At 43.4% G+C, this 18283-nt stretch overlaps 1 protein-coding gene across 2 annotated transcripts in view; it reads right to left on the bottom strand.

Moving 5' to 3' along the window:
* NPR3 (natriuretic peptide receptor 3) overlaps positions 1–17654 on the bottom strand; it is a 43529-nt gene extending 25875 nt beyond the window's left edge. For both annotated transcript variants that reach the window (XM_052670561.1, XM_052670562.1), the window contains exons 1-3: positions 16925–17654; positions 10932–11054; positions 5859–6025 (exon numbers count right to left, since the gene is read on the bottom strand). In XM_052670561.1, coding sequence (XP_052526521.1) covers positions 5859–6025; positions 10932–11054; positions 16925–17639 — 1005 coding nt within the window. In that variant the 5' untranslated portion in view covers positions 17640–17654. The remainder of the gene's footprint in view (positions 1–5858; positions 6026–10931; positions 11055–16924) is intronic.
* Positions 17655–18283: the final 629 nt, after the last annotated feature.

Below are 18283 nucleotides of genomic sequence, written 5' to 3'. Positions count from 1 at the left end.
CACTGTTTTTATACTGCATCTTGCTACAAGGAGCATCCCAATATAGGACACAATTTATGCATGGTTTATGTGAATTTGTTGTAGGTTCTGGGTTTTTTTTTTTGTTGTTTGTTTGTTTTGTTTTTTACACTTCAAAAAGAAGCTTTCAACTCAGTGTTACTTTCACAATTTACTTAGGGAAAGGGGTAGGTAAAATCTACTACCTGCAAAAAAAAGATTAAAAAAATCAGTTAGCAAAGGTCTTTCATTTTCCAAGTGTCACTTTGCACGAGGCAAAAGGCATAGTTCTTTTTTCCTGCATTCATTCAAACACCAGAGAGACAATCTTGTGGACTACTTAATATCAGTAGCAAAATTCCCATAAATATAAATAAAAATAAGACTTTAATGGGACATACTAGCTTTTGGATCACTAGCAATGCAACTAGCATGCAGACACCTTGTAAATGAAAACAGTTTATTAACCTTACTAAAAGGCATATTTTTCACATTTTATTAGTGGAAAATAAAATGCAGTTCTAGCAGGTTCTTCAAAGAAATAGTGCCTTCCCGTAAATGTCTGTGTGTCTGTTCAGTAAAGTGGAATGTGAATGTCTACAAAACCAAAGTGAAAACATGGGGCTATGGAAAATATACAACATATATATGAAGATCAATTCTAAACTTCTACATTCCCAAAGAGTTCAGATGTTACTATTTTCAGGTATACCTACTTTAATTTTATCACATTCATAGTTTGAACAGCTTCAAAAATATGCTTAGGCAGACTGGAAAATTTAAACAGAAATCTACTGGAAGAGAATGATAATTTCTTTCTTTTCCTGTCTTTTATGACATCTGTTAACTGCAAATAACATACTATTACACTGCAGCTTTCCCTAAGATTCCAGTTTGGAAGACAGTGATCTTTCATATTATTGAGAAACAATTAACTTCAGCAAAATAAAAAAAAGTGTCTGTTATGTTCACAAAAATTAGCTGTTCAGAGATCAACCCCATTCCTATGGAAATTGAAAAAAGTCTCATTAATTTCACAGGATGAAAAGCTGGTCTCAAAAATCCTAAATATGTTTTACAAATAGAAATCATCTTGTTAATAAGCTGGCATGTGAGCCCATTTCTTTCCGGCTGCTGAAAGCAGCTTGTGGTTTGCTTTTATTCTTTTGAACACAATTAGCAAAGCACTCCAGCAGCTGAATAGACCAATTCATTTAAACAAATTATTCCCTGGCAGAGTTTTAAAAAATCAACCCCAAACTCTCTCCCATTCTGGTGTAGTCAGAAGAGACACAAAAGCCTGCCCTGTCGTTAATTTTGCCTGGCTATGTCTGAAAAACAAGTGGGACATACACTGCTGAATACAGCAGTTATATTTTTACCATCCCTCTCAGTGACATGGCTGAATTGCTTGCTTCTCCCAACACTTATCTTAGCTGGTATACAATCCTAATTAAAAGGCTGACGTAAGGAATACACACAGGGAAGAGTCTGGCACGGATGTTGTGGATGGGATGATAAACTTTATGAGCACAGCTACCTCCCACGTAGCTTTTATTGTTAACTGTTGGAGCTTGAACAGTTCTGATGCTGATCATTTCTCATTTCAGAAAGCTAAAACCAAAAAATAACAGACTTGCCCTTTCTAAAAGGTAGTAGCATCTCGCTGATCTAATTAATCTATGTAGCTCTGACTCTGTGCTCATTCTTTCAGTAAGATTTACATGCAAATTGGGCAGCAGTTCCCTCCTCCTGCAGCCTACTTTCAGCATTGCAAAAAGGTCTGTGGGTAGGATAAACCCCATGCTTTCACCCAGCAAACAATACTGTCATGTAGTTAACATGGCAGAAATATTTAATTAGTTGCACTTTCAGCTTTTAAATGAGAAGAAAAAACAAGCCATGGGTGGTCTGTAACCTCAGACGAGCAAATATCCCAGGCTGTAAAATCACCCCAGCTCAGAATATGGGTTAGATTTTAAAAAAGTGTTTATTGAATCCTAGGCCTGAGTCAAGAACAGAAGATGCATTAAGAACTTCCAAACTGCACCATACTGCCAACTCATTATGTGTTCATCATTATTTAATAAAAATGGCTTATGCATATACTTTAACTGAAACACTATTTATTCATAAACAATTTTAACTAGAATATCTGTTGGGAGTTATGTACATACCAATTTAAAGACAGTTTCAAATTCTTCTGTCAAGTAAAAACACGCAACTCCCATTGCTGCCTAAACTAGGCTACAGGTCTGCAAGCAGAGCTATTCCCATATTTTGCTGTTAAACCAAGGGTCTCAATTGCTCCAGAAAGCCCAGGACATGTTGCTGTTAATATCTTGGCAATAAATCAACATTGGAAGCTGATTAAAATGCTGTAAGTGTAATAACATTAAAGCAATTCTATTGTCTCTATGCCTGAACTCTGTATCTGAACAGATTTTTGGAAAAAATCCCACTTTGGGTATATTTTTATAGAAAACAGCCTCTAAGTAAGCAGTAAATAAAATGGTCAGGCTTTCTACCAAAAACGTGGTGCTTCTTGAAATCATGCAACAGGATTGTGCAGGCAGGGAACACTATCCTCTACAATTACTGACTATCCAGACAATTGTAAGATAACTTCTCAGAACCACTTCATATCCCTTAAATTTCACAGCTGTTTTGTTAAAAAAGTGTTTAAGGAAACTTCTTCCTACACAACAGATTCCCTGACAGAAATTGTCTTTCTCACACCTTCCTGCTCACTCAAAAGATGTGGACTCTTTTACTTTTCCCACCATCACAGTGCAACATCCCTGCAAAAACAACAGCAATTTCTGACATGGAAAAGATGCATCCAGAACACATGTCCTGATTATTTTTTTCCCCCACTTATTTCTGTGTGATTTCACAGCTGGAGATGAGGAAGACCAACACTCTTTGACCTAACAGTCCTCTAAGGGCCACATGTGTTCTCTAGTCCAGCAGTTTGACAGCTGGTGTTTTAGGACTTTGCCCCTTCTGTCTCCCTTATCTTTTCTTCTGTCATCTGGTTATTTTCCACTTTTATTATATTGTTTTTTACTAGATAATAATGCCTTTAGGATTATGTTGGCAAGAGGCCAGGACAAAATGGCAGCGCTAACTACTTTTGTTTGAGTTAGAGTCACTATGAGATAATTTAGGCCATAGATCCAGGGCCCACTTTTCCCATTACACTGCAAAAATCCACACAGAGAAGCAGAAACACTAAATGCTTCAAATCCAAATTTCTCTAAATTTGTCCTCTTGGGACACAGCTTGCAGAAATAGACGAGGATTACATTTCAACACCCGCTGATAGGACTTGAGATAGACTGTACCACAGATCATCTTTCCCCACAGGTTTTGTTTTGAGGAGCAGAATCCAGCAGAGAAAATCTGTCTTTGTCACTTCCTAGCCCTCTCAGCTGAATGACCTCTCCCTAGAGAGCTTCCCTTGGAGAAAACAGCGCAGGTCAGCATGCTTTGAAGCTAACACTGCCACTTTCCTCTTATGCTGCCAAAAGAAGTACTGTTAATGAGGTGCCTATCCACTACGCTCATATCCTTCAGAGAAGAAGGAACTGGCTCTCACTTTAGCTTCTTACTTCTCCTTGAAATGTTTTCCCTTTCAACATGGCAGCAAGACAACCATTAGAGAATATGAGCCATCTCTTTCTCACTGTCAAAACTGAAAAAAGGCAAAATCCATCATAAATGGTTTTGCACCAGAAATTTTATAAAAATTCACGTACACAAGTGAATGTAACACACTCAGTGTTTTTGTTATGTTCAACCCAAGCCCAGTGCTCTTAAGTTGTATTTCCCCACTTTGTTAGAAAGCTGTGAAAAAGCAGGTGTGGAAGAGTTTGTTGTATACACATTAAGCATCCAATATTAGGACATTCTGCTCTGCTTTTCCTAACTTCTTTTCCCCATAGCCAAGATTGGTAACTCCTACATGGGAGTCCAAAATTCCCATAGCCTCCACTAGGAGTTTCCTGCAAGTCAAGGAAACTGCAGTGTGTGTAGATAAATCATGAGTCCTCCCTGTGTTCTCCCTTCCCCTCTGGGAAGTGTTCATAAAGCCAAGTGGCAAAGAAAGAGTGGGCAGACAAGTAGAAATATCAGCAGTGGGAGCCCCATGCTACTGCTTGGCAAAGCCTGATATTTCTGGGCACGGAAGCAGTTGGAACAAGGCAAAAGCTCTGAATCTCAGGTAGGAAGAGAATATATGATGAGGCGGTCCTCTGAGCTAGGCAAAAGGTTGATGCTGAGGCAGTGGGAAGCCAGGCACCCCTGCAGCTGCCTTGAGACTGCTAGGAGCATGACCAACCCTGATTATATAAGCAACCACAGCCTGAGAAAGAAAGACTTCCAGCAGCAAGTACAAAAACGTTGAAGGAGTCTGCCCAACAGCCTGCTTGCAAAATCTCTCCCTGTTGGCACTGGAGGGTACAATGGATGCAATTCTGCTTGACCATACCACAGCTCTTATCTGTCCAGTGGCCTTAACTCAGCACCTATGCTGAACTGGCTCGAGGTTTGCAGTGGGCTTCCATCCTAGAGAACAGCAAAGCTTCCTGATCCAAATCATTTTCCCTAAGACAGCCTGTCATCCATAAGCTGGGCAGACAGCATCCTGAGCTCTCATTAGTTTGAGCTTTCTTTCATCTGGGAAAATGTCACACTGCTTGCATTAGAAATGCCAGAAATGACTGAGACTCTTCAAGGGTGACTGATCTTTAATATTCAAATTTGCATTTCTCACTAACCACAACCAAGAACAAATGGCAATTTTTCAAGATACATGTCTTGCTAAGTGACATCTGCAAAAAGGCACGTAGAGGGAAAAGGGAGGAACAGCACAAATTAGTTCCATGCATTGTTCAAAACACATTTAGTAGGTTCTTCAGTGAGTAGCACCTTGAACTTGCCAGCTGGGATTTCTCTAGTAATGTGAGGCAAAGAATGCTAACAAAAGATTATTTTCTGACACTCTGAAAGCTTCATTTTTACAATACACGCCACTGATGTGATTCAACATAACATTTAAATTAGTACTTTTCAATAAAGTAAATCCACACTTTTGCTCTGAACTAGATGATGATACCACCATAGGGGAGAGAGAGACACAATTCTTAAAGAGCTGAGATAGGTATCTATGCGGAAGCTAGTGAACGGGAGTTTTGTGTTACTTTCTTGAATTTAGAGCATAAATTCCCTCAAGTATTCCTTTAGGAATGCTCTGGATGTCTCTCTCTTTCAGCCAAAATGACCGCTTTCAAGCAAATTCAGCCTTTCTGCAGAATATTAATTTCATAGTCTACTTCCCAGCAACATTTGAATTTGTTTGAAAAGCAGCATAACATACTGCTTTAGCTTATGAAGTCAAAATTTTGCCTGACTTCATGGGTTAATTCCTCTCTTTGTAGGCATATATGATAGCAAGAAAAGCTTTGTCTCACACTCTTAACTGCAAGAGATTCAAACTTTTTCCCCAACAGCCATTATTCCTAGTGAGCTGTTCATATTACAGCCCTTCCTTACTACAAATGAAGACTGATCAAACTCTCTTCAAGCATCACCTGTTTCTTAACATAAATGTTTAGGATATGCACAGAAGTGGCCACAGACAATGGTGCACAGACCTAAACACATCTATTGTAGCTGCTACTTGCTTTATCCTCAGGGAAGAAAGAGGAAAAAAAACACTGTATAGGCAACAACGAGTTTTTTAGAACTGAACAAGGCTGTTTCTGTTCTGAAGAGGCTCACTGCTACTTTTGCTTTATGAGAGCTTTAAGTTACTTGAAAGAGATGCTAATACATGAAGTGTGTTACCAAGTACTTACATAGTCATCCTCGTGCAGACCTTGCTTCTGAATAGAACTTTTCACTTCTAGGGAAAATTTCTCAAACTCAGGCTTTACAGTCCTCAGCAGAGTGATTGTTTGGAGGTATGAGTATGCCTTCTTTGCTTCAAGGTCATGCTTGTCTCCTCTCCTCCAAGAGCCATTTCCTAAGAGAAAAATAGGCACATTTTCAGTTGCAAACTAGGTTCTACTACAGGACCACCTTCCTTTTTCCATCCAAATGTCCCCTTTCCCATACTTTAGGGAGATGATGGAGTACAAGGGAAAACTGAACCTCCTCCAGAAGCTGGAAATCAGGCAGTGAGGAATGGCTGATGAGAAGTAAACGTGCAAATGGAAAGACAGCTTTACTCCCATGCTGTGCTTGCTTATTTTTAAAGGGTGGGCTGAAGTCTAAATATGATGAGAATACATCTCAGAACAAAGAACAAGCCAGATCTTGATCACAGAAATTTAAGTTACAACAAGTGAGGGTGGATTTGACCACAAAGTTTTTATTTCATGTCACCTCATTGGCAACACTATTTAGTCCTGGGCAGTCAGAATGGCTCCAATAAAGTCAGTAGTATGATCAACACCCTCAATAGGAGGTAGATGCTGTATCTACTTCTCTGACAGCTCTCATACTGCAGTCAAGAAGAAAACCACATGGGCAGCAGCTGCCAGTGCATCATTTTTCTTAATGGAAAAAAATACTTACAAACAATCAGGATTCTGTGTCTGTGCTGCAATTTTATAGTCAAAGAAGGGAAATAATTTAACTCAGAATACCAGTAAATTAATCATAACTTTAAAAGCAAGATAGTTGACTAGCTGCTACATAACAGAAAAATCCTTCTATCTAATGAGCAGTGATGCTAAGAGGTCCTGAAAACCTGATCTAAAGTTTCAGTGAAATGGTTGCCCTGGGTCAGATTCTGTGCTGTCTTTGCATAAAAAATTAATAAAAGAGAGAACAGTGATAGCCCTGAACAGTGTGCCTTAAATACTTAGAAATGACTCAGAACTAGACAATCTTTTTATTTTGGAACAACCATGAGAAACTCCTGTCATGGCTAAATGAGCAATGATGAAGACTAAGCTCCTGAAGGTAATCAGGGAACACACACGACCTTGGGATAAGAGTGGATGTGCTCCTCTGCTTAGTTAGAGGACCATGATGCTGTCTGAACCAAAATAAGTAAATGCTTGGGGAACTTTGTGCTTAAAAATATTTTTTTTTTCTTTTTTTTTTTTTTAAGGAAGATGCTAATGGCATAGTGACAACAGAGTACAGGCGTCAAACCCTCAGTAATGTTTACATGGCACTGAAGCCTGCAACGAGAGTCTGTGTGAGATCAAATTCATGTACAAGACCTATCAGGCCCCCCTAAAGCAGGTGAATACCCAGTATACCAGATACTGTTGCTGGGATTTTGTTTTATTGAACAAAAACAAACAAACAAAAAACCAACAAGCAATAAAGGCAATGGAAAAATTGCTCTGCTTCCTCAAAGAGTGTGGAGAAAGCAATGAAAGGCCTGCATCTCTCAGGATAAAAACTCTTTCCTCATGGTGATTCTGGATCAAAGGCAGCTTCTGTTACAGAGCACAGGGCAGGGAGATCAAACCCAGCTGGGCCCTGAAAAATACTCTCATTAAATGGAAACTCTTTTGCCTCTCTTTCACCCCAGGAAAGCCTTACTTATCACAGCTCAGCATCAGCAAGGATTGGTCACAAGCAGTAATTCTTTTTTCCCATCAGCTTTTTTTTCCAGCTCTTTCATTCTCTTACAAAGAAACTCAAGAAACTTGACTTGGTTTGGGGTCAAAATTATGTATATCAGGACTCCATTTATCAGACCGGGTGGAAACATTGGACAGCAGCTATCATCCTGTAGCACAATTTTGCTCTGAGAGGCAGCACTGCTTCCTTCCTTGCCAGTACCCAGTCCTTCTCACTGCTTTCAAAAAATACATTGGAGGATGCAAAAAAGGGGTACAAACCTTGCTGGAGCCTTAGAGGTTGAAAAACCTCTGTCCCAGTTGGGTACCTGCTTTGCAGAAGTGCAGCACTTAAAGTATGACAGAGACTGTAACATGGATGGGTTTGCTATGGCTTTGCACTTACTAAGGCAGACTACTAAGAAGAGTGGGTTCATATTAAAAAAATGATAGTGCTGGTGGAATGTGAACAAATTTCTGTCTTGGACATTATACATATTTATTTTTAAAAATACTGACACTGAAACAAGAAGTTGCACTTGCATAACAGAGTTCCTGAAATAATTCCCATATTTAAATTCCTTCATGGATTGTTTTGTGGGATGTAATCTTGCCACAGTACTTATCTGCAATTATTGCTCTCTTGGCATTAAATGCGTCTGCTCTTATGAAAAATTAAAAATATTCAGAACAGAGGGCAACAACAAACTGCAATACAGTCATCTGAGCTTAAAGGGAAAATGCCAATCGTCTGTCACATCAACTCTTAAATCATGTGCCTCTTAAAATTCCAGCACCCCTTGCCACTGGGAACAAAGAATTCACAGAAAATGTCTCTGCATTTCCCTACCACATTTACTTCCTGCATGCAATGACCAGCTCAAGTCAGTTTCCAACAGTTATTTTGCTCCTCACTGGAAAAATTTGCAAAGAAACAGAAAAAATGATTAGAAGAATTATTTCATAGAAGCATCAAGAAATTTCTGATAACTCGAACAGGAGGTAGATATTTGTAATTTATCCCTTGGAAAAGCTACAAGTAGACTGAACTAACTGTAATGCAAAAGGAAGAGGATGCTGAGACCTCCAAGACAAATGGGCACATCTCTGTTGAGTGCTTTTGCAACATTGCCTCCTAGTAAACACCATCCTGAAATGCAAAACACATTACAAAACACAGTAGCATATATCCTGCAGCTGCTGCTTTTACATGAGCAAATCCTGCTCCACAAGGACCTCTGTAACACAGCCAGTCACTCTGCTCGCTTCATCTAAGGTAACAAAATAACCAGTTTTAAGGCGCAATTAATCTAGGCCATTTCAGACACTTCAAGATGAGGTGAATCACCATCCAGGGGTGCCCAACTTTCTCCTGTGACTCCAAAAGGAGCCCATCTCACATGCAGACTTGTACTTGGGACCAGATGAATCACTTCTAATGAAATTTTACTCTCTGAGATGAAATAGAGCAGTAGCATAGCAGAAAGAAGCACTAGCAGCAGTGAAGGGGCAATATGATCAGTGGTTTCTAGGCACAAGTGAAATCAAGTCTGCAGAGCTCCCACAGTCTACAGAAAGCTTGAAACATCAGAGTTTTGTGACTATTACTACAAGTAAACCTTTACTTTTTCAGACTGGTCCTGATTGAAGCAGCAGTGACAAATGGTTCACTTATGACACAAGGGATGAAGTCATTCTGAAATTCAGTCAGCTAACAGACCACCTTGACTTGAATCACTGGCTTTGATCTTGCTCTGCAAATTTATCTTTTAGTTATAGAAGTAATTTCCTTGTTGGCTGGTAGAACTTGGCACTTCCTTAGCTAGCTTAGAAGGCTTATGTAGTGCTATCTTTGCTTCTTTACGTACCTACAACTCTGAATTTAAGCAGTTACACATGTTCATTATAGAGCTTTTCAACAAGCTTTTCAACTTTTTTTTTTTAAATAATCTCAGAGGTGATAGATGGATAACGAAGTTTAGTGATAGATGGATAATGAAGTTTGTGTAAGAGAATTTAACTTGCAATTAACTGATTCGTTAAACAAAATACATCGTCTTTTTGTGAATATGTTTTTTTTTCCTCTCTATCAGCTTTTCAAGGATTGAAAGACAACAAGTTTTCCTCCTTTCACAACTCCTCCTGGTTTTCAATTCAAAATGAATCTGTTATTTTAATGGATTAGAGCAGGCAGGCAGGCTGCAGGGGGAAAAGTATTTTCTCTGCACCTGCAAAAGAAGCTGCTCTGTTCAAAAGCCACTTTGACACTTCTAGAATCTAGACAAAAACTTCCTTCAGTTTCAGCCATATGACATTTTTAAAAACTGTCAGTAAACACATTGTTCCAGTATTGCCTTCCTTTTAGCTTAGGCAGCTGAGAACAGGTTTAGTCTCTATCATGTACTGACATAACAACAATGTAACTGAACAGGGATGTATTTTGAAAAGAAAAGTATTTAATTTTTCAGTTAATTTAACTTGACACATCATGTCATATTTATTTGGAATTAAGTAATTTGCTATTATCTACCCAAACCTAGCACATTTAGACAGTCTGTGCTTTTGTTTGTCAGTGCTTTCTGTTCAACACAACAGTGTGCTGGATAGTTCTGCACATACAGCTTGTGATCAAAAGTAAACAGGGATGTATAGAAGTGACTACTGGAGACCTTGGACCTGCAGCCACACATTCCCATTGCCAGCCCTCATGCCTCCTCTCAACTGGCCACATGAACCAGGGCACACCGGAGTGCCAGGAGAGCCCCTGCTCTGACATCCGCCAGTCACAAGGCTGGGGATGGCACAAGCAGCCCCGTGCTGAAAATGCACACTGCAGTGTGGGGTACCAAACATTTGGCTGCTTAATATGTCTTTTTGGTGCTGTCTCCCCTAAAAGTAACCAAATAAATAATACCTGTAGTGTATTTCCTAGAATCACAGAAAGGCTTGGGTTTTGAAAATACCTTAATGACCTTTTATTTCTGAATCCCTCTGGAAGACAAGGATGCCTTTCACTACACTAGACTACCCAAAGCCTCATCCAGCCCAGCCATGTTCACATCTCCAAGGATGGGGCATTTACAGCTTCTCTAGGCAGCCTGTGCCAGGGCCTTCTGATCCTCTGGGTAAATAATTTCTTCCTCATGTCTTATCTAAATCTACTTTCTTTTAGTTTAAAACTATTCTTCAGTATCCTGTAATCCATTCAGTTGCAATTTCATAATCTAAGTAGAAGACAGGGAGAAATGGTGGTGCATTCAGTACAGCACGTTTTGAGACTAACAAATCTAAAAATATTATCAGGCTTACAAAAGACTTTGCAAGATACTCAGGCAGGAAAAACATTACCATATGATGAGCTGTTGAAGAGTTCAATATTGAAGAAAGCATAGTCCCCATTGGTCATTCCTTGCCGATGAGCAGCCAACATGATGTTCCTGATTGTGTCACCGCTGGCACACATGATTACAACTGGTGGAAGAAAACAGAAAACACAGATAAGAGGGAGTTCAAGAACTTTATGGAACAGATTCTTTAGCATGAATGCTGCCAGACACAGTGACCTGAGCTGTCCTCCCAGTGTTGCAACAAACGTGACAACATAAAGAACAAAGTTTATTACCCAACTGCTGACAGAAGACAGGCATCATATACAGATTGACATTTTACTTGCATCTTCTCTGAAAATAATTAAATAGAGCCCTATATTATCTTCTTTTCTTACTCCTGCAGCATATGACAAGTTCTGCCTTCAAATTTCTTCAATTACATCTATTTGCAGAGTTGATTGCAATCATAAGCCTTGGTTATTATTTTAAAGTGTGCATAAAACAATCTGAAGATTAAATAGTAAGATACAATGACACTACCATTTCAATTTTATTGAGTTGTTTGGCGTAGATTTTTGCCTACACTCATGTTATCTAACATTTAAGTACCTAGTCTACAATTTGTTGCTCTATGATGGTAGTAGAGAGGCATTCACTCCATCCCTTTACAGCTCCTGGGGATTCTGTAGTACAGATCTGCTCAAGATATGATTTTATCTTCAACAACTACATGATAATTCTAGTCAGCCACCTCTGATGGGACACAATGTTCATGTTAAATGAGTGCCATTTTCAGACTCAGAAGACTAAATGTGGATGAGAGATTAAATGCCACAAAGCCTCATTTATGATGGAATAGAAGCCAAACAGGGGCTTCTATGCCTACAAGTCCAAAAAGCTGTGCTCCACGCAGATGCTGTGCCACTGTGACAACCCAGTGGGATGAAAGCTGTGACAAATCCCTGGAACTTGAACATCAGCCCTCAGCCCTGCAACCCAGCTCTCTTTCTTCCTGGCAGGGGCCAGGAATGGAGGCAGCACCTGGAGTTTTTGAATGCTCAAACAGCCACCATTGATCTTCAGCAATAAAAAAGACCTTCGTAGAATCATAGAATGGCTTGGGTTTAAAAGGACCACAAAGATCACCTAGTTTAAACCCCTGCTATGTGCAGGGTCACCAATCACCAGACCAGGCTGCCCAGAGCCACATCCAGCCTAGCCTTGAATGCCTCCAGGGATGGGCCTCCTTGTGCAGCCTGTTCCAGTGCGTCACCAACTTCTGTGAGAAGAACTTCCTCCTAATATCTAACCTAAGCCTCCCCTGTCTCAGTTTAAAACCATTCCCTCTTGTCCTATCACTATCCACCCTTGCAAACAGCCACTCCCCCTCCTGTTTATATGCTCCCTTCAAGTACTGGAAGGCCACAATGAGATCACTCCAGAGTCTTCTCTTCTCCAAACTAAACAAGCCCAGTTCCCTCAACCTTTCTTCATAGGAGAGGTGCTCCAGCCCTCTGATCACCTTCAGGCAACCCTGCCTAAAAACAGAGTGTGCAAGCCAAATCCACAGCTTCTCACCCTGACAGATTTCGTAGCAGTGCTCCTCCGCCAAAGAAGACCTGGGAGTTCCAGTGGATAGGAAGCTGACATGAGCCAGCAATGTGCTCTTGCATCCCAGAAAGCCAAAAGTAGCCTCGGCTGCATCAAAAGAAGCATGGCAACCAGGATGACGGAGGTCCTGCCCTTCTGCTCTGCATCCAGTTGTGGAGTCCTCAGTACAGGAGAGACATGTACCTATTGGAGTGCATCCAGAGGAGGGCGACAAAAATGATCTGTGGAATGGAACACCTCTCCTACAAGAATAGACTTAAAAAGCTGGGACTGTTCAGCCCAGAGAAGAGAACGCTCCAAGGAGATCTGATAGCAGCTTTTCAGCATCTGAGGAGGAGCTACAGGAAAAATAGTGACAGACTCTTTAGCAGGGTCTATGGTGATAGAACAAAGGAAAATGGCTTCAACTTAAAGAGGGTAGATTTAGATTGGATATAAGGAAAAGTCTTTTAGAGTGAGAGTGGTGAGGCACTGAATTGCCAAGAGATGTAAATGATGCCCTGTCTCTGCAGACATTCAAGTTGTGGCTGGATAAGGCCCTGAGCAACCTGACTGAGCTGTGCATGTTCCTGTTCATTGCAGGGGAGTTGGACTCGATGACCTTTAAAGATCCCTTCCAACTCTAAGAATTCTATGATTCTATATGTCTAATGTGTTTTTTCTCTTTAGAGTAACTATGATGACTGAAAAGTCACTTTCCCAATCATAGGGGAAACTATGCTTCTTGCCACCCCATCCTCCTGCAGATAGAAAGCAGGAATTCAGCAACAGGGAGAAAAACATCTTTTGCATGAAGCATGTTATACCATAAACTTTTATACGCATTTATGGGACTATCAGTATGAAGCTAATGACAAGAGACTGTTGCAAAATGTTTTGTCATTGCATGCTTTGTGGCTATATCCTATATTAAGGGTGTAAGATGTTGGGATGACTACACGCATGTTTCCAAGAATTCTGTCAGGCATGGCAGGGCTCATAAACTGCAATAATGAATGCAAATATTTCCACTCCCATGATAAATATGAATCAGAATTGTATTCAACTTTTCTGGTTATAAGTGTCTGCTATTATAAGAAATTAACATTTGGCCTATTTGGCATTTTTACTCAGCCGATGAATCTTCTCTCATCACTTCTCTGGTTGGATGCCATCACAGGTGTAAAGTTTCAGAAGCACCACCAGGATGAATCACGTTTGGTATATTCCCACCTATCAGGAGAGCAATACCAAGCAAAGTTCTGTCCTACTGATCATCACAGCCGAGTAACGTAACAATTTCCAGAGCAGCAGAGCAAGGCATACTTCATGAGCTATATTAGCATGAAATAAAAGAAGAATTTCTTGCAACGAAATCTGGACCAAATCTTTTCCAGATGAACATCAGGAATAAATTTGTCTCACTGTTCCTAATTTCAGGATAGGTGAGAGATTTCCTTCTGTAATGTTTCCTTTCTGCTCACCCAACTCTCCCTTGACTTTGCCCATGTAATTCATGTCTATCATAGAACTGTAGCCTGCAGATAGAATCAAGATTTCCGTATCACCATATCATCAGTGAAAGATTTTGAGCAAATGGGGAAAAAAAAAAAAAAAAGAAAGAAAAAAAAAAAAAGCAGGACAAAAAAAAGACTACTTTTAAATATGTTAAGTAATATTTTGTAAATCTCTAAAGGAATGTAAAGGAAGTGATATTAACAGTGTGGACTGACCAAGACGAGTTTGGTGGCCAAGTGGGCCTGTGGGCCCCCAAGAATCTAATACCAGCCCCCAGACAGCTGCAACCCAACCCATGAGGCCAGCCTTTGCCCTACAGGTAAGGAGAAGCACCTGGGTCTCCATGGGCCACCTGGTGGGATGACTTCTTTCTCAACCCCTGGAGGGTCTGGGAGCACATATCCTGTACTACTTAAAAACTGTTCAGAAAAGCCCTATCACTCAAGTTACAGCCACCACCAGCAGTGATCTCCAAGAAGGTAGAGAATGCTGGGTAAGTGCACAGGATGGTATCACTATAGATGTGATAGTGGAGCCCTTAAAACCCAAGGAAAAATTGTGTTGAACAGTGTCACATCATCCACCAGTCCCACTGCCCTACGGGGGGACCTCCTAGGAGGCCAAAGAAAAAATGAAGACCTAACCCAGTAAGCCAAGGCACATGGTGTATCCATCACAAGATACACAACTTTTAAAGTGCCATGACAGTCTGGAAAATGTTGTAAGCAACAAGACCACCCCTCAGATCCAGAGGAACATGCAAGGTAAGCTATGCAGTCAGTCCTTAAAGATAGGAATGCACAAGTAGAGGCAGAAAGGCCTCACGTGCTGCATCTCTCAGTAGCAGCATGGACCAGAAAACAAGTTACAAGCTGAGATGGAGAGAGGTACCCCTCTCCCCCAGCACAGCACAGAGGTGTAGAGAAGAACCATAGAGGGCTGCATTTATTCAGTCTCTTGCACTGAACTTACAGAATAAGGTTGAATCAGAAGTCTCAGTTCAACAAAGCATTTAAATCTGAGCTGAAACTAAGCCTCTCCTCCTTGAGTGTAAGTATGGTTCAGTGGGTTTTTGCCGTTAGCCATCAGTCATGCTCCTGTAGTACATTCAGACATCCTGAGCTCCCTCTGGCTAAGAGCAAACACTCGTCTTCTGCTGCTATAGTCACACTGTTATGCTAGGAAAGCCAAACATACACCCAAGTTAGGCTGATTAAAAGAAAAAAGGCATCTTTTCATACATAGCTGTTTCCTCTAGCACTCACACATTTCTTTACCTCCATTTAGTGTATTTCCCTAAATGGCAATTCCTTGGACAGCTCAATTTTAAGCACCTGCTCCAGCACTTCTATAAAGAAGAGTTAAAACTCCACATATCCAGAGATCTCAGCTATCCCCTATACAGTGTCCAGAGTGCACAGAAGACATCACAGCAGTGTAACCACAGCACCAACACCAGACTGCTAAGTCAAAGCCCTGTGCCGTGGTAGCACAAGCTGAGCCAACACAGCACTATCCTCATCTGCTCAGTTTTGATACTGTTTTAATATTAAGCAAACAGGGATGTAAATATAGCACAAAGTATTTTTTATGTCTATTGTTCTACTAGAAAAACAGCTGAGGACTTTCTTTAGCTTGATCCAGCAGTCCTGAATGGCTCCTCTTTTCTTCTAGCAATAGCTTACTGTGGAAATTTGTGGCTGGTCCATTTAGATGAGCCCATGTATCCACACACTGCTTGATACAATCTCACCTTGAAGTACACTTAACTACAAACTTTACATCCTGAAGTACTTCACGCTTTTAGTACTTCATGATGCCAAGCCAGCTCAGTCAGCCCATGGGTGACTTTCCAGCTTTCTTTACAAGCCACTTATAAACAGGAGGGAGAATGACTGTTTACAAGGGTGGATAGTGATAGGACAAGGGAGAATGGTTTTAGACTGAGACAAGGGAAGTTTAGGTTGGATATTAGGAGGAAGATTTGCACACAGTGGTGGTGACGCGCTGGAATAGGTTGCCCAAGGAGGTTGTGGATGCCCCATCCCTGGAGGCATTCAAGGCCAGGCTGGATGTGGCTCTGGGCAGCCTGGTCTGGTGATTGGTGACCCTGCACATAGCAGGGGGGTTGAGGCTCGATGATCTTTGTGGTCCTTTTCAGCACTTTTTCAGCATTCTGTGATTCCTTGATTTATCTGCATATGTTTTTGTAGCAGCTGGTGGCTATGTAACTACACACTCATGGGTTATGCATTCAAACGTGCCTTGAAATGACCACTAACACCAAAGGTGTTAACTACTCCACAGGGTTTCTAACAGAAGGAGAGGGAAAAGGATCCCCATGGCAGGACATAGCACAGTGAAGAAAAAGCTACCTTTGCTCAGCCTTTCAACTTGCATGGAGATGGTTAAAATCTCAGAGAACAAGCAAGAGATTCATTGTTCTGCATGTATGAGCATAAAGGAGCAATTTCAGCTGTGGATGAGCACATACCACCAGCCAATTTCTTCCTGTGCCACAACACCATCCCAATGCAGTCCCAAGGGCAATCCGTGCTTCCTGATGCAACAGGTGAAGCTCTAAGGAACTCTAGCAGGCAAAGCTTTGCTCAAGGCAGTCCCAGTCTGCTGCAAGCTGCTGCACACCTGACCCAGGGATGCTTGTGTGGTCCTTTTCCCACCTATCCCAGAGGACATCCCTACCCAACTTTCTGTTCCAACCATCACACCTCCAGCTCTGGTCCCCACTAAACGGGCTAGCGAGGCAGCGGGCAGCCCCACTGCTCCATCACGGAACCACTTAGATCATCCAATCCAAGAACTCTTAGAGCATCCAGTCCAACTGCCAACCCATCATCAGCATGCCCTCTACACCACTTCCCGCCCCGCGTGGCTACCACTCACCCCTCTCGCCAGTCTGAAGGGAGCGAACGACATCGTCGATGTCGAGGTGGCGGCTGGTCTCGTCGAAGCTGTGCACGGCCATGTGGAAGGCCTCGTCCTGGAAGACCACATGGACGCCTTCCATGGCGAAGTAGCAGCTGCGCTCGGGGTTGCTGTCACTGTAGAGCAGCGTGGCACGGCTCCACTGGTGGTGGCGGAACAGGGCCAGCAGCATCTCGCCCATCTTGGCGTAGGCAGGGGCCACGCGGGTGAGGTGAGAGTACTCGCCGCCCTTGGCCCCGAAGCCGGCGGCCAGCGCCCCCGCCGATAGCATGGGCACGTCCCAGTGCGCCGCCAGCCGCGCCACCGGCGCCGCCGCGTACTCGCAGACGGGCCCCAGCAGCAGGTCGGGCCGGCGGCGCTGCAGGGCCACCATGTCCACCAGGCTGAAGAGGGCGCGGTTGCCGCACGCCGAGTCCTCGTAGGTGAGCTGGAAGGCGTAGCCGGGCGGCAGGCCGGCGCCGCTCTCCCGCAGGCTCCGCACCGCGTACTCAATGGCCGGCCGCACCCGCCCCAGCGAGAAGAGGTAGGCGTCGTCCTGCGGCAGCAGCACCAGCACCCGGATCAGCTTCTCCTCCTCCTCGGCCGCCGCCGCCTCCGCGCCCGCGGGGCCGCCGCCCAGCGCCGCCCGCGCCGCCAGCACGCAGCAGAGGCTGCCGAGCAGCCAGGGCGGCATCGCGCCCGCCCCCCCGGCAGACCCCAACTCCGGCAAAGTTTGCGCTGCCCCGTCTGCCCGCCCTCCCGCTCTCAATTGTTCGGTCGTGCTTTATTGCTCAGGTGTTTGGCCAAACGAACAACCTGCCCTAGCCTGCGGGTTACGGACGGCGCATCTCGGCGTAGCTCGGAATGCTTTGAGTTTGCCTTTCTCCCTCGGTTCCCCCCACTCGCCCCCCCCCGCGGGGCTGCAGGCACGCTCCCTCCCCGCTTAAGTAACGCGGGAGCGGCGGCGGCTTCTCCGCACGCCCGGCGCCGCGCCGCCGGGTTTGTGCGCAGGGAGGAGCCGGCCCCGCCGCTCCCGCCCGCCCCCGCCCTCCGGCGGCCCCCCCGCGCCCCACACCTCGCCCACGGGCCGGGCCGCGCGGAGCTGCAGCGCGGGGTTGAGCGCCGAGAGCCCGGGGGACGGCCAAGGTGTCTGCTCTGGCAGCCGGGGCTGGGAAATACAGGATTCCCCTGCGCTTCAATTCTTTTCAGTTGTACGGGGGTTTGAGCACCCCGCAGGCTGGGAGTAGGGCAGGGTTCGGTGCTGGGGGATGTGCGGAGAGAGGAGGAGGGCAGCGCCGGCGCTGGGGGTGAAGGCTGCACACCAAAGCGGGGTGGGCT

Source organism: Tympanuchus pallidicinctus, unplaced genomic scaffold (assembly GCF_026119805.1).
Source record: "Tympanuchus pallidicinctus isolate F22 unplaced genomic scaffold, pur_lepc_1.0 scaffold9, whole genome shotgun sequence".
In the NCBI taxonomy this organism is placed as follows: domain Eukaryota; kingdom Metazoa; phylum Chordata; class Aves; order Galliformes; family Phasianidae; genus Tympanuchus; species Tympanuchus pallidicinctus.
This window is presented reverse-complemented; position numbering and strand designations above follow the sequence as displayed.